Source organism: Scyliorhinus torazame, chromosome 2 (assembly GCF_047496885.1).
Source record: "Scyliorhinus torazame isolate Kashiwa2021f chromosome 2, sScyTor2.1, whole genome shotgun sequence".
NCBI lineage: Eukaryota > Metazoa > Chordata > Chondrichthyes > Carcharhiniformes > Scyliorhinidae > Scyliorhinus > Scyliorhinus torazame.
Genome location: NC_092708.1, coordinates 191,385,482 through 191,408,491, shown reverse-complemented (window position 1 = coordinate 191,408,491; position 23,010 = coordinate 191,385,482). Strand labels below are relative to the sequence as shown.

At 45.1% G+C, this 23,010-nt stretch overlaps 1 protein-coding gene across 2 annotated transcripts in view; it reads left to right on the top strand.

Annotated features, from left to right (window-relative positions):
• nbeal1 (neurobeachin-like 1) overlaps positions 1–23,010 on the top strand; it is a 384,125-nt gene that overhangs the window by 93,826 nt on the left and 267,289 nt on the right. For both annotated transcript variants that reach the window (XM_072481723.1, XM_072481715.1), the window contains exon 2: positions 14,918–15,009. In XM_072481723.1, coding sequence (XP_072337824.1) covers positions 14,918–15,009 — 92 coding nt within the window. The remainder of the gene's footprint in view (positions 1–14,917; positions 15,010–23,010) is intronic.

The following is a 23,010-nucleotide window of genomic DNA, read 5'->3' as shown; positions in this document are numbered from 1 at the left end:
GCAAGGTCTGGGATTTCATAAGAAACGAGGTGCCGTCCTTTCCTGAGCTGCCACCCCTGGTGTTGCAGAATAAGGTGCTGTCGAGGGATGGGATAGGGGTGGGAAAGGTGTCCGAGGGATAGGGGTGGGAAAGGTGTCCGAGGTCACCAAGGAGTTGATGGATTGGGAGGGGACACTGGTGGGGAGAATTAAGCATAAGTGGGAGGAGGATCTGGGAGGGGAGGTGGAGGCCGGGACGTGGGCAGAGGCCTTGCGGAGGGTAAATACGTCCTCGGCATGTGTGAGGTTAAGCTTCATTCAGTTTAAAGTAGTCCACAGGGTGTATATGATGGCTGGGTGGATGAGTAGGTTCTTTGAGGGTGTAGTGGATTGGTGCGGGCGGTGCATGGGGAGGCCCACGAATCATGTCCACATGATTTAGGCATATCCAAAGCTGAGGGGGTTCTGGCAGGGATTTGCTGACGTAATGTCCGAGGTGCTGGGGGTGGAGGTGGCCCCGAGTCCAGAGGTAGCGATATTCGGGGTGTCGGAAGACCCGGGAGTCCAGGGGGCGAAAGAGGCCGATGTTCTGGCCTTTGCCGCCATGATAATTCGGAGACGGATCTTGCTTGGGTGGAGGGACTCGGAACCGCCGAAAGTGGGGGTGTGGGTGAGCGACCTGGCGGAATTCCCGAGACTGGAAAAGGTCAAGTTAATCTTGAGGTGGTCGGTGGACGGGTCACTCGAGAGGTTGAAGCTGTTTATCGATTTCTTTAAGGAGGTTTGAGGGGTCAGCAAAGGTGGGGCCGGGGTGGGGGGGGGGGAATGGGAAGGTAAGGGGTTAAAATGGGAGAGGGGGTGGTGGAGGCAGGGACGTGGGTTGTGGGGGAATGGGCATTGGTTGTTTACTATTTTGTTTGGTTGTTCTTCTGCTTTTGTTTGTATATCTAAAAATGCCTTGAATAAAATATTTTAAGAAAGAATTCCCATAACCTTATAACTGAGGGGCCAGAGTGCTACCGTCGACCCACAGTGCGACACTTAATTTGTTTTGGAGCCGCTGTCACACAATCACAGAGGATAACAATTATTACAGCGCAGAATAAGGCCATTTAGTCCATTCTGTCTGTACCGGCTCTCTGAATGAGCAATTAATTTAGTGCTATTCTCCCACCTTCTCCCCATAACCCTGCACGTTCTCCTTTTCTGGATAAATCTAATTTCCTCTTGAATGCCTGGATTGAACCTGCCTCCACCACACTCATAGGTACCGCATTCTAGGCCTCGCTGTATGTAAAGGTTTTTCCGCATGTTATTTTTCTTCAGTATCAATTGCTTTAAATCTGTGCCCTCTGGTTTTCAATCCTTTCATGAGGGGTGCAGTGAAACAGGTGGCACCCACAACCTGACTTTATCTGGATCCTGAGAGCAGCCATCAGTGGCATCAGCAAGTGTACAGTTACTTCCCGTTGGCACCATCAGTGGATCAGCATGAAAGGAGAGGTCATGTGTTTTTGCTCGAGTATCACACCCAGTTTCCATGGCATCGGTGTGAAAGTATTTGCTGAAGTGAATTATGTGGCCCTCTGTGAAGTCATGCACAGAGACTCCAGATTGAAGGGGGTCGGGAATACGGTGCGTAGAGCCCCTCTGATGTGCCGTGAAGAATTTTACATTCTATCGCCTTTGGGGTGGTCTTGGAAAGAGGAGAAAAAATTTTGAATTTGAGAAGAAAGTTCAACCAGTACAATACCTTCACCTTTTGTGGAGTTACTTTATCACATAGAAATGCAGCTATTTCACAGTAAAGACTGTATTTTCTTTGTCATTGTGTGAAGTGTTAGTATTCATACAGTGCAGCAGATTTTCAATTTTCTTCATCCTCTAACACCTTTAGCCTGTGATTTCCAGAGGCAGATTTTATTGCTGTGATTTTTTTAAAAAAACTGTTTGCTCACCAGTCTTTAGTCCTGTTTCACCAGTCATTCTAACCCAGTGATTTTCAAACTTTTTTTCTCGGGTCACCTTTGGGACCCATGTGGGCAGCACGGAAGCACAGTGGTTAGCACTGTTGCTTCACAGCGCCAGGGTCCAGGTTCGATTCCCGGCTTGGGTCACTGTCTGTATGGAGTCTGCACGTTCTCCCCATGTCTGCGTGGGTTTGCTCCAGTTTCCTCCCATAAGTCCCGAAAGACGTACTTGTGAGGTGAATTGTACATTCTGAATTCTGTGGGCAGCACTGTAGCACAAGTGGACAGCACTGTGGCTTCACAGCACCAGGGTCCCAGGTTCAATTCCCCGCTGGGTCACTGCCTGTGCGGAGTCTGCACGTTCTCTCCATGTCTGGTTTCCTCCGGGTGCTCCGGTTTCCCCCCACAGTTCAAAGACGTGCAGGTTAGGTGGATTGGCCATGATAAATTGCCCTTAGTGACCAAAAAGATTAGGACGGGTTATTAGGTTATGGGGATAGGGGGGAAGTGAGGGCTTAAGTGGATCGGTGCAGACTCGATGGGCCGAATGGCCTCCTTCTGCACTGTATGTTCTATGAATTCTCCCTCAGTATGCCCGAACAGCAGTCTGAGTGTGGCGACTAGGGGATTTTCACAGTAACGTCATTGCAGTGTTAACGTCAGCCTACTTGTGACAATAAAGATCATTATTATTATGTCACGTTCGCTTACCCAGCCCATCCTGAGTCAAGGCAGTGTTTGGGACACTAATGTTTTCTTGCCCCAGGCAAGGGAGGGAAAGAAAACCATCTAGTTTTCCTGTTCATAATCACTATCCAGTAGCTCCAGGTGCATTGAATTTATGTCAGCATTGAGTGAGGACAGGATAAGTTAGCTAACCGACTCCCAGATGAAAAGTACCTGAATTCAAAACAGACCATACTGGAAATACTCAGCAGATCAAACAGCATCTGATGGCTGTGATGGCAGGTCATCGACCTGAAACGTTCAGCCATTTCTTTTTTCATCATTGAACATGCTGCCTGAGTATTTACAGGATTCTACGTTTGTACTATGAGACACATTTCCGAAATAATATTTTGCTGTTTTGATTATTGCTCGCAGAAACGCAGTTCGAAGCTAAAATGAAGAGTAACAGAAAGTAAAAGGCATACCCTTTTTCAGACTTCCTGTCTCCCCTTTCTCAACAACATTCCAAGTGTTGAAACCGCTGAGATTTACGTTAACTTGATGAGTTGTGTGATTGAATACATGCGTGTACACAGACACCTGAAATCAGCACAAGTGGGCAAATGTTTAATTAAAAGAGAGAGAAGGGAATGACAGTTTTCATGGTCAGTGGTGTGGAGGGATGAAAAATAATTAGATGCAGAGTAACAAAACAGCCTGAGTCCCATTTGCAGATCTTTCTAAATACGCCCAATGCTCAATTAAATTAAGCAATTAGAACTGAATTTTGGATAGGGCCTGTTATGGGCCAGGGTTTAGAGAACCCCAAAGTGTATCATGGAGTTCACCTGACCCACAACTTTTAATAGATTGTGGTATGGGGAGCACACGGCCCACTCTACAGGTGTGGTACAGCAGAAATAGAAAAGTATTTTTTAAAGCAAAACAATGTTTATTCTATGAACTCAAGTTAACCGTTTTAAAACATACAGTGAACATCTTAGCAACCATTAGTTCAAATACAACCCCCAAAGGATACAACACTAAGTAATTCTTACTTCCCTTTTAACATCCATAAGACTTAAAAACACCTTTTAACAGAAAGACATCAGGCTTAACTTCACTACTGAGAACAGTTACCACGTTGAAATCAGCAAATGGACACTCATAAGCTTGCAGAGATTCACACACATCCTACTGTGATTGCAGCTTCTCCAAAACTAAAATGAAACCAAACTCACCCTGCAGCAAAAATCCTAAAGCGAAAGTAAAATGCTCACAGGCAGCCCAGCTCCACCCACTCTCTGACATCACTGCAGTAGTGAACACCCATTTCTTAAAGGTACACCCACTACAGATATTTATATACACACCTATTTATAAACACCCATTTCTTAAAGGTATTCTCACATGACACCTCTCCCCCAAGAAAAAAAAATAAACCACCAACTTCAAGATGGTTTCATTTTTCACCTTTTCACTATCCTTTAAGAAATGCACACAGTAAATATACATTTTCGTTTCAAAAAACAACACGCAAACAGGTTTAATAATATAGTCCATTTTTGTTCTTCTTCCTCCAACTGGAATCCCTCTCGATTGACAGACTCTTTGACCAAGAAGGTCTCTGCACGATCCATCCATTTCTCTACGTCTCGGCATTTCTCTTTAAAGTCAGATACTTTAGTTCAATCAGATCACAGAGTCCCTTGTAATTCTCCAACACAGGAGCGTTGGTTATCACAGCTTTCAGGCAGTCAAATGCCTGTTGAAACTCTGCTGTCCAATGAAAGTTTTGATGTTTCTTCAGCAAGTTCATCAGTGGAGCAATCACGCTACAAAACCTTTGCACAAATTTTCGATCAAATCCACTCATGCCAAGAAATCGCATTATTTCCCGTTGTGTCGAGGTTAATGAAAACTCCTCAATAACTGTTGGTTTCACATCCCGTGTGACCATTCGACTCTGTCCGTCTGTATGGCCAGGGAAAGTGACTTGGGCTTTTTCAAATTCACTTTTGGCTAGGTTTATCACCAAACCCGCCTCCTGAAGTCGATCGAATAACTCCATCAAATGTTTTACATGTTCGTTCCATGTCTGGCTGAAAACTACCAGATCGTTGATGTATACCGCACAATTGAGTAATCCCGAAACAACTGTATTAGTTAACCGTTGAAATGTGGCTGGGACATTTTTCATGCCAAATGGCATAACTTTGAATTGGTATATACCATCTGGAGTCACAAAAGCTGGAATCTCCTTCGCCGTTTCGGATAAAGGTACCTGCCAGTAACCTTTAAGTAAATCCAGTTTGGAAATAAAAGCTTTCTCAATGCAATCCTCCAAACGTGGGATAGGATAAGAATCCATTTTTGTAACTGCATTAACCTTTCTATAGCCCACACACAACCGTTGGGTACCGTCTGGTTTAGATACCATCACTATGGGTGAGCTACATTGGCGGCAACCCACTTCAATTATGCCATTTTAAGCATACTCTCAATCACTTTGTTAACCTGTACCAATTTTAAAGAGTTAAGTCTGTATGGATGTTGTTTGATTGGAACAGCATTTCCCACATCAACATCATGTATAGCCATTTTAGTACTTCCCAATTTATCTCTATATCAATAATTCTTTCAGGTCAGTTCGTTTTTCCTCTGGAAGGTAATTTAACAATTTATCCCAATTTTTAAGAACATCCTCATTTTCCAATTTAATTTGAGGTATGTCAAATTCAGTCATCTGGATTTGGTTCGTCACTTTGAGTTAGAACCATTAAAACCTCCTTTTTCTCTCCTTCCCTTTCAAAATACCTTTTAAGCATATTCACATGACACACTCGGTGAGTTCTTGCAATGGTGTCCAATTCCTACACTCCATTCCTGTAATATCCCAAACGCCCCTTCCAGTTACACAGGCAAGGTGTGCTTTTCAGTACTAACATTCCAAATGCCGTCCTTCCCACAACTAGTAAAGGACTGGAGCATTGATGGATTCTGTCCCCCCTCCTCCTCCTCAAGGTACCAGGGTGAGGAATTGGACCAGCAAGAACTAAACTGGTGACAGCAACTCCAAACCAATGTACAGAAAGAAGTCTCTCGTTTGCTCATCCTAGAACAACCAGGGCAAGCAAATTGCTTTAACTCTTAAATAATCATTTTTCCCATCACAAGTCCAGAGAAGATGAGCCTTCATGTGAACAGTGTGTAGTATGAAACATACAATGGGTACATGAAATATACATAAGAATAAACATAACATCTGGTGAAAATAGAATAAGCTCCAAAAAGAACTATGGACCTGTCCGTCAGTGTGTTCAGTAAAATAACTTTCTCATCAAATGCCCAAATCCATGCTCATGCTCATTTATTGAGAAGATATTCCTCCCCTTGTATTGTAGGTCAGATAATAATAGCTTGTACATAGAACATAGAACTTACAGTGCAGAAGGAGGCCATTCGGCCCATCGAGTCTGCATCGAACCAGCTAAGCCCTCACTTTCACCCTATCCCCGTAACCCAATAACCCCTCCTAACCTTTTATGGTCACTAAGGGCAATTTATCATGGCCAATTTCTGCAGCCTATTCCATTCTCTTGCCCAGACTAATAACTGAAGGAAGTACCTACTGCTGCCAGTTCAAACTACTATGAACAAGGACAAGTTTCAAACTGGGCGATCCAGTGGCACCCTATTAGTGCTACACCCCTACACCCTATTAGTGCTACAAAAAGCACTAATAGAGGTTTCAGCCATAATTTTTCAATCCTCTGGATATGTAAATTATGACACCAGACTGAATAATAATCTGTCAAACACCATTTGATCATACATATAAAGCTGTCTCATCCATGACCATCCTCCCATTATAAAGTCGTGGTGGATATGTTCATTGGTGACTCCGTTCACAGCTCCATTCTTAAGGTGGTTGCTTCTGCTGGCCAACAAAGTGGTTAGCCTGTTGCTTCACAGCGCCAGGGTCCCAGGTTCAATTCCCGGCTTGGGTCACTGCCTGTGCAGAGTCTGCACGTTCTCCCCGTGTCTGCGTGGGTTTTTATTCCTGGTGCTCCGGTTTCCTCCCACATACCCCGACAGATGTGCTTGTTGGGTGACTTGGACATTGAATTCTCCCTCAGTGTACCCGAACAGGCGCCAGGGTGTGCCGACTAGGGGCTTTTCACAGTAACTTCATTGCAGTGCTAATGTAAGCCTACTTGTGACACTAATAAGGATTATTATTATTATAAAAGAATATGGATAGTACCAAGGCATAGACTGATGGACAATATGAGCAAGAGAAAACCCCAATATCTCCCCTGTCCAAAGGCACAGTTCCCTATCTTGGGACTATTGGTGGTGGGGTAGTGGCCACCGCTGAGCAGAGTGAATTGGACATGCTGTATTAACACCATGGCTGCAAGAACCAAACCAGCTAGCTGCTGGGCACCTTGTAACTAACGTGTGTCTCACCCCCTGATCCCTCAAAGAGCCGCCCAGCATCTACCAACAGGCAGGTAGGTGATGGAAGTGGTGACCACTCACTGGACGATGAATGCAGAATAGATTCATTTCCTTAATTGGTGTCCCAACCTGTGGACTCAGCATCACTGTGACTACCCTGGGTGCTATCTATTGAAGGCATCTCAACAATTTACTCAAAATTATTTCAACGCCACCTCCCTTCACGTAACCTCTACTTCCAAGAAGGGTGAGAACAATAGGACATCTTCATCTCGAAATCACACACCATCCTGGCGTCGCATGATATTGCTGACTCTGCTGTTGCTGGGTTACTATCCGAGAATCCCTTGTCCCCATTACCACCTGGACTGCAGGTTCAGGTGGAAGTCCCATCACCATTAGGGGCCGGGGGGGGGCGGGGGCTGAGACACTGGCGTAGTGGTAGGGTCACTGTATTAGTAATCCAGAGGCACAGGCTTGTGCTCTGGGAACATGGGTTCAAATCCCACAGCAACAACTGGTGGAATTTAAATCCAATTCATAAAACCTGGAATTGAAAGTCATGGTGACCGTGAAACTATGATCAATTGTTGTCAAAACCTTGGGCAGCACGGTGGTGCAGTGGTTAGCACTGCTGCCTCACGGCACCGAGGTTCCCAGGTTCGATCCTGGCTCTGGGTCACTGTCCGTGTGGAGTTTGCACATTCTCCCTGTGTTTGCGTGGGTTTCGCCCCCACAACCCAAAGATGTGCAGGCTAGATGGATTGGCCATGCTAAATTCCCCTTTAATTGGAAAGAACGAATTGGCTACACTAAATTTATATTTAAAAAAATTGTTATCAAAACCCACCTGGTTCAATAATGTTCTTCAGGGAAGAAGATCAGCCGTCCTTACCAGACCTTGCCTACATGTGACTCCAGGCACACCGCTATGTGGTTGACTCTTAACTGCCCTCTAAAATAGCCAAGTGAGAAACTCCGTTCAAGGACAATTAGGGATGGGCAACTAATGCTAACCCAGCCATGAATGCCCACGTCCCAATGAAAGAATTTTAAAAACTCCTCAGACCACAAGGAATAAACAATAAACATAACCCTGCCACCGTTGTCTATATCCAGACAACATATATTTTAGAGAGTTAGAGATATTGATTGAAAAGAGAGAAAAATAAACTGAAAATTAGTCTAATGTTATCATGGAAAACCTCTTCAAATCCATCATTTTAGATTGAACTTCGTAGTCATCCAGCAAATATTTTTAAACAGAATTTTCTTTTGAGGAAGCTATCTTATCTTGTAAACTTCTCCATATTTGATGCAGGAGGGAATGCAACAGCACCGATGGGAATTTGTCAGACGTGAAGGTCCAGGTTCATGGAATCCCGCAGAAGGAGGCCATTTGGCCCATCGAGTCTGCACTGACCCTCTGAAAGAGCACCCTATCTAAGCCCACTCTCCTGCACTATCCTCATAACCTCACCTAACTTGCACATCGTTGGACACTAAGGGGCAATTTAGCATGGCCAATCCACCTAACCTGAACATCTTTGGACAGTGGGAAGCAACTGGAGGAAACCCAGGCAGACACTGAGAGAACGTGCAAACTCCACATAGTCATCCAAGACTGGAATTGAACCCAGGTCCCTGGCGCTGTGAGGCAGCAATGCTAATCACTGTGCCACCATACCGCCCATATGAGATCACCTCTCATTCTTCAAAACTCGAGGGAATACAGCTCAGATCACCTTGAGCTCTGCCTATAGAACAACCTGCTCCCCCCGCCTCAGGAAGTAGTCGGGTGAACCTTTGGTGCACTCCCTATATAGCATCTTTCCTTAGGTAAGGGGGCCAGAATTGTACACAGTACTTCAGCTGTGGTTCATCAAGGCTCTATACAATTGCAGCAAGGCATCCTTACTCTTGTACCCAACATACCATTTGCCTAGATTGTGATTGACTGCTAAATATGCAGAATGGTTTGCCATAACTGGATTTTTCAATAGTTTATGGCGTGATCATAAGAGGTTACAAAGTGAGTAACTAGATTCTTGATGAAGCAGCAAATAAGTACTATTTGTGTCTACCAGTTAGAGCCTAGTTTGTTTAAAGCTCACCTGGTGGAAGCTGAGCACAGGAAAGTGTAATAATGAAGCTTGAATGTTATACCTAAAGGTAATAAATTTCATCACTAGTTATTGTAATACTGGCAGTTTTATGAGCATATTAGCCAACAATAAAAGCCAGTGAAACAATTGCACAGTGATCTGAAAGCAAATTCAAAGTCAATTCATATCACTTAAGGATCCAACATTGCGAAACAACACTGTGCTCATGATCCATTTTATAGTTTAGATTTGGATAAGAAATAGTTCAAAACTCCATTCTGTCCACCGTTTTGGTCCGTGCTATAGACTGCTTTTTTGTTGAGGTCTTGTGATAGGTAATATTGATATAGATTTTATATCCCATATAATGGACTTGAGAATTAATTTCCCTGTGCTTTATCTTCTGGATGAAAGGTTAAACAATGACCCCATCTGCCCTCTTGGGTAGATATAAAGAATCCCCTGGTACTGCTTGAAGAGCGTCCTGGCTGTTATTTATCCCTCAAATGATATCACTAAACAGATCCTCTATCCATGATTACATTGCTGTTTGCAGGAATTGGCTGTGCAAATTGGCTTCCATGCTACCTGCATAACAATAGTCACTACAAAAAATCCTTCCTTGTGTAAGGGAGCAAAATTGTACACAATATTCCAAATGCCGTCTCATCAAGACTGCATACAATTGCAGCAAAACACCTTTACTCCTATAAGGCATTTTAGGATATCCCCAGGATGTGATCGACACTTTAGAATATAGTCTTCTTTGTTTTACCTTTATGCTTGTAGATGCCATTTGATAATCTCCTCTTCTAAAAGCACCAATCTTCTCATGCCCTCACTTAGCCTTGCTAGAATCTCCCTTTCCTTTCTATAGCTCTTGAGAATTATTTTTTTCAGTATTGTACCCTTCCTATCTATTTAAAGAACCTTATTTTTGCACTTGACCTTACTGCCTTTGCCGTTAAAGGAAGGCAGAGGCATTGCTGATAGCAGAGGTAAAGCTTTTGCCCCTGTTAGTTTGTCTGTAATCAATATATCTCTAAAACTAATGGATGGATGTCAATGAAACTTGGCACACATACAAGGTATGGTCCAAGGAAGACCTGATTTGTTTTTGGCGTAGCTCCAGATCTAGATCTGGATGCTGGAATTTTTTTTAAAGGATCCATCGTCATTGGGAGGTGGACAAATTGACTATTTTTTAAAAGAATGCAGTGTTTTGTTTTATTTAGAACCGTGTTGATTGTTATTTAACATAGTGGATTGTCTCAGCTGCTGTGGTGCAAATTTGTCACAGCTGTCCGAAATGTGAACAGAATATTCAGGGCCGGTTTTTGGATGTGAATTGACCTGAAGCTTCCTCAGTGAGATGGAAGCTCTTATTTAAAAAAATATATATATATTTTTTTCAGCTTTGTGGTTACAGAGCAATTGCCAGGCAAGAATTAGCCTTAAGGAAGAACTGTATCATTGTAATAGCGTTGAGTTGACACACACTGGACAGCGTATGTCAAACCCGTGTTAACGTTCCCTCATTATACTGAATTGGAACATATTGAGGAATAATTTGCATGAGCTGTTTTACAGGTTGGTTCAAGATGTAGTGTACAGAATCTTTAAAGGCATTCATTTGGAATTTTGGGTTCAAGAATTATCAGGGACAGCAAAGTTGCTGACTTGCCATGTTGTGCCCGTTACTGTGCTTCAGAAGCTACAAATAAAAAATGATACGATGCTTTTCATGACTACCTGTGATGGCATTTGAGCCGGAAACAAGACAGTGAGGAAAATTTGTAATTTCTTTAAAAGGTCTGTGGAACCTATAATTGTTTCTCAGAATGTTTGCAAAGGACTTTGAAGAGTTTATATCAATTGTAAAGGGATTAATTGTAATTTTCTTGGGCAATAAATAAATAAATATTGGTCCATGTGACCTGGCAACTCTTGACCTCCTGGAGGTGATACCAACAGGAAGGAAGTTAAGAAAGAAGCCATGTGGCTGGCAGATACAAAGGAGAACTGCTGCCACAAATAAGTGGTACAAGCAGAGGAGGTGAAGGATGAAGGTGATCAGCACACAGATGCAGGCATAGCCAGAAAGAAGAGCACAGAGCATTCTCACGTGGAGAAGAAGCCAACCTCTCAGGAAGAAATCAGTTTTTCTGCTTGGCAGAAAAGGAGACAGGTGCACTTAGATGTGTTGTGCGAGCTGGCTAAAGTGGTCTAAAACTGGGAAAGCCACATGAATAGCTGCTTTTCCTAGAGTTGGCCAAACCATGAACTGGGGTGTTATTGGTGGGTTGGTTGGAAAGGAACTCGGGAAAGCTGCATCTCCTGGAACGTTGCGAACCAAAGGAGAGAGGGTTCGTAGAAGAGTGCCTTGCTGATGATAATTATACCCGTGAAACTCAAAAGATGAGTGCTGTTATCGTACAGTACTCCTGTGTGAATAAAGAACAGCATACTGTGAGACTGTAGCTCTGTGGTGCCACATTTAAGCGGGGTGTGATGAGAATGCTGATGGTTATGTAAGATGTACCTTTGTTGTATCGACTACTGAAAGTGAAGTTTACCTTTATATTTTAAGTACCATTTGCCTGTTAATTCTTGTATGATTTGTGTTGATTCTCATTTGAGTTTGAGTAGAAATCACAAAGTGGAATCTTGTTGGTAATTTCTTCATTTAGGGCCCATTTAGTAAATTTTGTTATTTTGATTTATGGTTCCTGCAGGTGGATCATAACATTCCATTCATCACAAGGTACTTTACTGTCAATGGAGTACTTTTTGAAGTATAGCCACTGATGTAATATAGGAAACATGGAAGCTAATTTGCACATTGCAAATTCCCACCAGCAGCAATGTGATAACGACCAAATAATAATGTGGGGTGATGGTTAGAAGTAGCTGCTCTCTGCTTATGCTCCTGTGTGCTTTACGTTGAGAGAAACCACAATCATTGCTAAGCTTTTGCTTCACTTTAGTTTCATGGATTTGTCAACTTTTCCAGTACAGTGTCGCCACGAAGAATGTATTATTATTAAATGTGCCGAGAGATTAATTAAATCCTTGAGCGACAAATGGAATTCATGTTAATCCCTTATTTTGTGTTCATTGACTTTCTGGTCATGCTGCGGTTCTGTGGGGATGTGTTTATTTGTGTGCTTGCTTTGTACTGTTCCTTTCTGAGGAGAAGAGCGTACAATAACTTTAATTTAAACAGTGCCTTTAAGATCACAGAAACATTATCAAAATACATTTAATATTGAGACACTCAGGGAGGCATTAGTCTTTTATTCTTTTACTGGATGTGGGCATTGCTGGCTAGGCCAGCATTTGTTGTCCATCCCTAATTGCCCTTGAGATGGCTGTACAGATTAGTCACAGCTGTAGGTTTTAAGGACCATCTTAAAAGAGGAGGGAGGGTGGGTGTTCTAGCACTGAAGAGTCTTTTCAGCTGGAGGCATGACAACCCGTGATGAGGTGAAGCAAATCCGATGGTGCTCAAGAGGCCAGAATTGCACAGAATTTGAACCCTGTTTAATTGAGTTTACAATAATTTCTATTGCTGGTTTGCCCCCCCCCCATAACTATTGTAATTTTGGTTCCTGGGCTCTGGGCTCTCATTCTTGTTGTTAAACAAATTCTAATTTAACTCATGATCTGGAGTGCAGCTAGTGAAAGTGGCTCATTTGAATCTATTTGAATGGATAATTTATTATTGTGAAAATAAAACAATACTATCTATTTTGTTTGAGTTTGTATTGCTGATTATACAATGTCCACAAACATGTATAAGTCCAGTACTCGAGGGGACAAAGCTTATTGGACTATCTTTTCTAATCAGTGAATGTAAATTATTCAGTTAAATACCAAAACCAGATATCAGCAATTTGTTAATGAACAATTGTAACCGTAGAGCAAAAAGTAGAGGATATAGACTTGGGGGTTTAGAGATTATCTGTTCTAAATTGGTGTTTACTTCGAAGTCATTAGAATGCTTCATCTAGTCATGGCATCTGTAAACTCTGAAATATAATTGAAAATCTCTTCCCCAATTGTGTTATAAAATGTCAAAACTCTTTATTAAAAAAAAAAAATGTTTTTAGAGTACCCAATTCTTTTTTTCCAATTAAGGGGCAATTTAACATGGCCAATTTACCTACCCTGCACATCTTTGAATTGTGGGAGTGAAACCCACGCAGACATGGGGAGAATGTGCAAACTCCACATGGACAGTGACCCAGAGCCCGGATCGAACCTGGGACCTCGGCACCGTGACGCAGCAATGTTAACCTCTGTGCCACCGTGCTGCTTGAAACACTTTTTAAAACGGAATTGTCTGGAAGGGCACAAATGACAATGTTTTGAGCAATTTAATCTGCTCCCAAGGCCGAACTGCTTGAAAGAAAAAATCTTGGGTAATGGTTGGACTTTTGAGGGATTTTTTTCTGCATCAATCTGCTGTGATCTGGGACTGACTGCTGGAAAAGATGGTGGAAGCATTTTCAGATGATGGGGAAAGAGCAAGGGAGTGGGATCAATTGGAAAACCCTTTCGAGAGATTTCACAGGCACAGTGTGCTGAATAGTCTGTGCTATAACATTTTACATAGATAGGAATGATGCTATGTGCTAGAAAGTTTAAAGACCAACATTTAAGTTACCACCAGAGAACCTTTTGCATTGGACATGAATTGAGTGACGAAACAATCAGATGGCTTTTCAGTATGTTATTTATTTTGTTGAACTCTTGTTTGTTCCTTTTATTAACATTGAATTATGGCGTACAAAATTCCCTTCTAAAACAGATCAGTATGTTCTGTTGTGCAAGTGGCAGTCAACACTTCTGAATTGCGAGAGAAGTGCAAATCAAAATGAAAATAAATGTTCCATATCTGACTTGGGAGAGGTTTGCTGCTATTACAAATATTTTGCCATGTGATGATTGAAGTGTTACAAATCTGCTGAGGTTTGTTTATTCGGTGTGACAAATGCATCAATAATCTAGCCATGTTCCGATTCGTGCAGTCTTTAACAAAGATAGAATTATAGAATCCGTATAGTGCAGCAGGAGGCCATTCGGCCAATTGAGTCTGCACCGACCCTTCGAATGAGCACTCTGCCCATTTAACCCACCGTATCGCCATAATCCCATAACCTAACCTGCACATCCCTGGACACTAAGGGGCAATTTTAGCATGGGCAATCCACCTAACCCGCACATCTTTGGACTGTGGAAGGAAACCGGAGCACAAATGCAGACATGGGCAGAATGTACAAACTCCACACACACAATCACCTGAGGCTGGAATTGAACCCAGGTCCCTGGTGCTGTGACGCAGCACTGTGCCACCTTACCGCCCATTGTACAGTTACGAACTTGCTGAGCGGCACTGTGACTGCAGAGATGTGCAACAGTCAGTTTAAAGTTGGAGATCCGAGCAACTCGTAGCATTTCCTGAAGCTCGAGTCTGTGGAAACAGACTCTCAGTAAGTAGAGAAGTTGAAATAATGCTAATGAATTGTGCATGTATCAAATCCTGCCCAGGCCTTCAGTGGTCTTGGACCAAAACAAGCAATCGGAAGTGCGGGTTTGGAGCCAGATCTGGCAGTTTTATCTGGGTGTGACACTCCATAAATTAATGTGGTTTGTGTAGGCAGCACTTGTTTGAATGAAAAAGAAATGGGCTTCATGCTTAGCTTGTGTATTTTTTTCTGGTTACAGAAGGACCCAGACTACCTGAAGCGGTGGCTGGAGAGCTTTGTTGCAACATATGAGAAGTTTCTTGATGTTGATTTTGAAAAGCCTCCCACAAGGTATGTTATGCAGGTTTCAAAAATGTGCATGAATGTGTTTTTCTATTCTTGATATGAGCATTACCGGCAAGACCAGCATTTATTGCCACATCCCTAATTGTTCTTGAGGAGGTCATGGTGAGCCACCGCTTTTAGCCGCTGCAGTCTGTGTAGTGCACATACAGCCACAATGCTGTTGTGGGGGATTGTTCCAGGATTTTAACACTACAATGATGAAGGAATGGCAATATACTTCCAAGTCAATATTATGCATTACTTGGAGGGGAGCGTAGGGCTACCATGTGTCTGCCCTTGGCCTTCTGTACAGTAGGGGTCACAGGTTTCAAAGGTGCTGCCAAAGAAGACTTTGTGTTGCTCCAGTGCATATTGTAGATGATACGCACTGCAGACACGGTGGGTCATTATATGAAGGAATGAATGTTTAAGGTGATAAATGAGGTACCAGTCAAATGCTACGGAACTGCACTCGTCCAGTTAAGCGGAGAGTATTCCTTTAAGACTTCTGACTTGTGCCTTGTAAATTGTGGAAGGGCTTAAGGAGGTGAGTTACTTGTTGCAGAATACCCTGCCTCTGACCTGCTGTTGTAGTCGCAGTATTTATATGGCTGGCCCAGTTAAGTTTCTGGTCAATGATGATCACCCAGGGTGTTGACAGTAGTGGATCCAGTGATGGTAATGCTATTGAAGGTCAAGAGGAGGTGTTTTGACTGTTGGAACACCGAGGAGACTGATAATTAAAAAACTTCCAGTGAATGATTGAAAGGATCACACACCAAAATTTCAAGTTTTAAAACTTTTACTGTAATGAACAAACTAAAAGCAACATTGACTAAAAACTAATTCAGTAAGTGACTCTTACTCTAAACTACAGAAACGATCCCTCATTTAACACTTAAAATAACCAAAAATCTCCCTCCACTGTTATACTTTACTCAGTCCCCTAAATAGACACTTCATTCTCTAGGAAATCAGTCCAAAGCTATTTGTAGCTCCTTTTCCAGCCAGCTAACTTCTACTTCAAAGACTGACTTTCTCAGTGAGGGAGAAATTGAAGGTCCCTCCCTCTAGCTAAAAAGCCAGACAAATCTCCCAGCTTCATTTAAAACCTCACCGAGTTAGTTTCTTCTTTTTAAAAAAACAATTTACCGAGTACCTAATTCTATTTTTTTCCAATTAAGGGTCAATTTTGTGTGGCCAATTGACCGACTTTGCACATCTTTGGGTTGTGGGGGTGAGACACAAGCAGTCACGGGGAGAATGTGCAATCTCCACATGGACAGTGACCTGGAACCGGGATTGAACCCAGCCCACAGTGGGGTGAGGCAGCAGTGCAACCACTGTGCCACCGTGCCGCCCCTTAGTTTCTTCAATCTGATTACACACTCCCACCTGCATCTTGTGTGGGGAAGAATAGAGAGTGTCTGCCTCCATCTGTCTGCTCTTTCTCTATCTCTCACATTCTTGTAGACTGACCCTGTCTTTGAGGTTCAATTATTTATTATGAAAACCTGCAGTTTGATCATGCAGTAGCTTCCTATAGATTCTTCCCCCTCAAGGTCCCATCTCCAAGACTTTGTGAACCACATGGGCCTTGTACCAGGTCAGAATGTGAATTAGATATTCTCAGAAGCTCAATTTAATTTTAACTTGAAACTAAATAGTCAGTTTAAAGTATAACAGTTTACAAAATCTGTCATGACATTCTTTTAAAAAAAAATATATTTATTAAAGTTTTTTAACACAATTTTTCTCCCTTACAAACAATAACCCCCCCCCCCCCCCCCCCCCAGTAACAAAATAACGAGAAATTGCACAGAGCAAGATATATACATGGCAAAATGATATGTTTACATAGCTTTGTACACTGGCTCTCTCCCGTACGTGCCAGTTTCCCCAACCCTTCATGTTATCTCTCGCTCATCCACCCTCCCAGGCAATCCCCCATTTCCCCCACTCTCTTCCCCCCCCTTCCCCCCAGGTTGCTGCTGCTGCTGACCGACCTTCCTCGAACGCTCCGCGAGATAGTCTAGGAACGGTTGCCACCGCCTGTAGAACCCCTGCGCAGACCCTCTCAAGGCAAACTTAATCCTCTCCAGCTTTATGAACCCAGCCATGTCGTTTATCCAGGCCTCCAGGCTGGGGGGCTTCGCCTCTTTCCACATTAGCAACATCCTTCACCAGGCTACTAGGGACGCAAAGGCCAGAATGCTGGCCTCTTTCGCCTCCTGCACTCCCGGCTCGTCCACTACTCCGAATATTGCTAGCCCCCAGCTTGGCTTGACCCGGACTTTCACCACCTGAGATATTGCCTCCTCTCCAGCACCCCTCCAGTGCCGGGCATGACCAAAACATATGGACATGGTTCGCCGGGCCCCCTGAGCACCTTCCACATCTGTCCTCTACCCCAAAGTACCTACTCAACCTCGCCCCCGTCAAGTGAGCTCTGTGAACCACCTTAAATTATATCAGGCTGAGCCTGGCACACGAGGAGGAGGAATTAACCCTACCTAGGGCATCAGCCCACAGACCTTCCTCAATCTCCTCCCCCAGCTCCTCCTCCCATTTACCCTTCAGCTCTTCTACCAGCGCTTCCCCCTCTTCTTTCATCTCCTGGTGTATTGCCGACACCTTGCCCTCCCCGACCCATACACCCGAGATCACCCTGTCTTGAATTTCTTGTGCCGGGAGCAACGGGAATTCCCTCACCTGTCGCCTCACAAACCCCCTCACCTGCATATATCTAAAGGCATTTCCCGGGGGTATCTCGAACTTCTCCTCCAGTGCCACTAGGCTCGCAAACGTCCCGTCAATGAACAGGCCCCCCATTCTTCTGATCCCCGCCCGATGCCAGCTCTGGAACCCCCCGTCCATTATCCCCGGGACAAACCGGTGGTTACCCCTCATCGACGACCACACCGAGGCTCCCATTGCACCCCTGTGCCATCTCCACTGGCCCCAGATCCTTAGCGTTGCCGCCACCACCGGGCTCGTGGTGTACCTTGTCGGCGAGAGCGGCAGCGGTGCCGTCACCAACGCCCCCAGGCTCGTTCCTTTGCAGGACGCCATCTCCATCCTCGTCCATGCCGCCCCCTCTCCCTCCATCACCCATTTGCGAATCATCGCCACATTTGCTGCCCAGTAGTAGCTCCCTAGGTTTGGCAGCGCCAACCCTCCTCGGTCCCTACTGCGTTCCAGGAACCCTCTCCTTACCCTCGGGGTCCTATTTGCCAACACAAACCCCATTATACTCCACCTACTCTCTTAAAAAAGGCCTTGGTGATCACGATGGGAAGGCACTGAAACACAAAGAGAAACCTCGGAAGGACCACCATTTTGACCGACTGCACTCTACCCGCTAGCGAGAGCGATAACATGTTCCATCTTTTGAAGTCCTCCTCCATCTGCTCCACCAACCTCGTCAGATTCAGTTTATGTAGGGCTCCCCAACTCCTGGCTATCTGGATCCCCAGATACCGAAAGCTCCCCTCCGCCCTCCTCAGCGGTAGGTCCCCTATCCCTCTTTCTTGGTCCCCTGCCTGTAATACAAAGAGCTCACTCTTCCCTACATTGAGCTTATAGCCCGAAAACTCCCCAAACTCCCTTAGAGTCTGCATGACCACCACCATCCCCTCCATTGGATCCGCCACGTACAGCAACAGGTCATCCGCATATAGCGACACCCGATGCTCTTCTCCCCCTTGGACCACCCCCCTCCATTTATTAGACTCCCTCAATGACATGGCCATGGGTTTGATCGCCAATGCAAACAACAGGAGGGACAGGGCACACCCCTGCCTCGTTCCTCGGTACAGCCGAAAGTACTCCGACCTCCGCCGGTTCGTCACTACACTTGCCACCGGGGCTCTGTAAAGGAGCTTAACCCAACTGATAAACCCTCCCCCGAACCCAAACCTACGCAGCACCTCCCAGAGGTACTCCCACTCTACTCGGTCAAAGGCCTTCTCCGCGTCCATAGCTGCCACTATCTCCGCCTCTCCCTCCTCCGATGGCATCATTATCACGTTTAAGAGCCGCCGCACGTTAGTGTTTAATTGCCTGCCCTTTACGAATCCTGTCTGGTCCTCGTGGATCACCCCCGGGACACAGTCCTCGATCCTCGTGGCCAGCACTTTTGCCAGCAACTTAGCATCCACATTGAGGAGCGATATCGGCCTGTACGATCCACATTTCAGTGGGTCCTTGTCCCACTTTAGGATCAAAGAAATTGTCGCTTCCGACATTGTCGGGGGCAGGGTCCCCTCCTCTCTTGCCTCATTAAAGGTCCTCACTAGTAGCGGGGCCAACAGGTCTACCTACGTACATCCTGTAGAACTCCACCGGGAACCCGTCCGGTCCCGGGGCCTTCCCCGCCTGCATACTCTCCAAACCATTGCTCAGCTCCTCCAACCCAATTGGTGCCCCCAAACGAGCCACCTCTTGCTCCTCCACCCTCGGAAATCTCAGTTGGTCTACGAATCGTCTCATCCCCTTCCCCCGCTGGGGGCTGGGATCTGTACAACTCTTCATAGAAGGCCTTAAATACCTCGTTTATTTTCGTCGCACTCCGAACCGTGGCTCCCCTTCCATCTTTGACTCCCCCTATTTCCCTCGCTGCCATCCTCTTACGGAGCTGGTGTGCCAGCATCCGACTAGCCTTTTCCCCATACTCGTAGGTCGTCCCCTGCGCCTTCCTCCACTGTGCCTCCGCCTTCCCTGTGGTCAACAGGTCAAACTCCGTCTGGAGCCGTCGCCTTTCCCCAAGTCATCTTTCCTCCGGGGCCTCTGCGTATCTCCTGTCCACTTTCAAAATCTCCCCCACTAAGCTCTCCCTTTCCATGCCCTCTGTCTTCTCCCTATGAGCTCTGATGGAGATTAGCTCTCCCCTGATCACCGCCTTCAATGCCTCCCATACCATCTCCTTTTCCGGGCCAGTCCCGTGTCCGCGCCTTCCTCACCCTCCAGTCCCCCAGACGGGGGACCCCCGTCCCGACCACCTCTTCTGTGTCCCATTCCCTTTCGGCCAGTGCAGCAGCAACCCTTCTCCCCCCCCCCCCCCTTTCCCCCTCCCCTCCCCCCCCGCTAGACCCCTGTCTAGCTTTTTTGCTCCCCTCATATCACTCCCGTAAGTCAGCTGACTCCTGCTGACCTCCTGGATCTTTACCTCGTGGGCCTTCTGGGTCATCCCTAGTCCTTCAATTGCCGACAGCATAGGCGCCAGCATCTCCTTGTGCAGCTCCTCGAAGCAGCGCTTGATGAACTCCTGCAGCTCCGGCCCGCACTCCGCTTTGTCCCCGGCCGCCGCCATTTTGTTTTTTTTCCCCCTCGCTTCTCCCGCTGCTCCAGTGCTGCTTTTTTGGCCGTTGCACTTCTGGTCCGGTCCATAAAAGTCGGAGGGGGACCTCACTCTTCCCTTCCGCACGGGTTGTATTTGAAAAAATTTTGTTGGGGCTCCTCTGGCGAGCCCGAAAGTCCGTAATAGCGGGAGCTGCCGAATCGTGCGGCTTAGCTCCGCATCACTGCAACCGGAAGCTGTCATGACATTCTAATATCTCCCTGAGACTTGGAGACGAACAGCCTATCCACCGTCAGCACAGCTGCCTTGGTCATTGTTTGCAGATATCTTGCACCTTTGTTTGTAGATGTGAAAATCTTGCACCACCTTCCCAATAAAATATCCTGGCCCCTCTTTAACCGTTAACAAAAATGCCACCCAGGCTTGCTGTTAGACAGAGTTCAGAACCTGCCACATGATCCTCTTTATTCCTCCGCTTTACCCTAAATTAAAGGGACAGTCCTAAAACAATAATCTAACAAACTTTATATTTGTAAAAGGCTTTTTTTTAAAAGAGATTTCATAACCTGGCACTTGTGTGGTAAAAACGTTATATGTCATTTGCCTCCGATTGAATGCTGAAAAAGGAACATTGCAAAACTGTTAATGCTGCTAAATCGGTTTGAATGGAAAAGACTCATCAAATGTCCATTATGTACCTGCGGCCTGAGACAATGATGGTTGAAAAATAGGGATGGTGCAGTTGGATCTGTTAGGGTCTGTTTTACACTCAACTTGGGAAGTTAAAACTTGCTGATACCTCAGGCTAAGCTTAAATTTACCATGAGGTTGACTTGATATAAACATATAAAATTAATGTGCAGATAAAGACCAGCTGGTCCACCAAACCTACCCCTGCCATGATGGCCAGAAGATTTTTGGTTAAGCACTTCCTCCATGCCCGAACAGCTTGCTAATCACCTGGGAGAGGAGAAAACCAGGGTCTACAGGATTCTGGAAGATGAACACCCTTAACTTTCCCCATAACTGTGAAAATTTTACAAATACATCTAATGTTCTTTTGAAAGTTACTGGTGAATGTGCTTCTCCATTCTTTCAGGCAGCATGTTTTGGATCTTAACAACTGGCTGCATTTAAAAACAAATCTTAATTTTTCTGCAGTTTTCTTGGTCTCTTCTATCTATTTTCTTCTTTGTTATTATGTACTGTCCATCAATTTCTCATCGGAGGGGGTTGTTGGAATATCTGTTTCTGGGCCTTTTGCAATGTGGTTCGGAAAGTATTGGCAGGTGTCCTGGCTGGGTGCCTCTAACAAATGGCTTTGCCTCTCGACTGATGGAAGAATGATGAGCTCACAAGAGCACAGAAATAGGAGCAGGAGTGGACAATATGTCTCTTCAAGCCTGTTCCAATGTTCAGTGCGATCATGGCTGATCTTGGGCTTCATCTCCACTTCCCTGCCCGTGCTTCATGTCTCTTGATTCCCTGAAAGGCCCGAGATTCCGTCTATCCCAGTCTTAAATGTATTCAATGACGGAACATCCACAACCCTCTGGGATAATGGATTCCAAAGATTTACAACCTTTTGACTGAAATTATTTTTCCTCAACGCAGTCCTCCATGATCGGCCCCTTATCTTGAAACTGAGCCCCTGTGTTTTAGATTCTCCAACCAGTGGAAGCAATCTAGAATAGAATAGACTAGAAACACTGCAGTGCAGAAGGAGGCCATCTGGTCCATCGAGTCTGTACCGACCCTCAAAGAATACCCTACCTAGGCCCACACCCCACCCTATCCCTGTAACCCAGTAACACCACCAAACCTTTTGAACACTAAGGGGCAATTTTAACATGGCCAGTCCACCCAACGTGCACATCTTTGGACTGTGGGAGGAAACCGGAGCACCCGGAGGAAACCCACGCAGACACGGGAAGAACGTATAATTCCACACAGACAGTGACCCAAGGTGGGAATTGAACCTGGGTCCCTGCCGCTGTGAGGCAGCAGTGCTAACCACTGTGCCACCGTGCCACCCTGTTGAGCCCCTTCAGAATCTTGTAGGTTTCAATGAGATTGTGCCTTGTTCTTCTAAACTCCAGAGAATATAGACCTAATTTACTCAGCCTCTCGTCATAGGACAACCCCCTTATCCCAGGTACCAATTTAATTAACCTTCTCTGCACTGCCAACAATGCAGGTATACCTTTTCTTATATGTGGAGACCAAGGACTTGCGGTAGTATAATATAGGGAGATGACGTGCACGATGTGGTTCCTGCTGGAGCACAGCACCGTTTGTACCTCTTCTTAGCACCACAGGTTGTTTTCTCTTGAAAACCCACATAGTTAATGTTTGCTGTACCTTTTAAGTATCCTTTGGGGAATCTCTCTTGGTGGAAATAGCTGACTGTGGATTGAGGGGGGTGGGAGACCCCCAATTCATTTGGTCACCTGGAACGTTAGGGGATTGAATGACCCAGTGAAAAGATTGAGAGTACTTGCTCACCTTAAGAGTTTAAATTCCGATGTGGTGTTTTTGCAAGAGACCATTTGTGGGTCAGAAACCAAACCAGGCTGCTAAAGGGGTGGGTAGGACAGGTCTTTAATTTGGGTTTTGATGGTAAGGCCAGGGGTGCAGCGATTTTAATTAACAAAAGGGTTCAGTTTTCTGCCTCTTAAGATTTTGGCCGACTCTAACGGCAGACACGT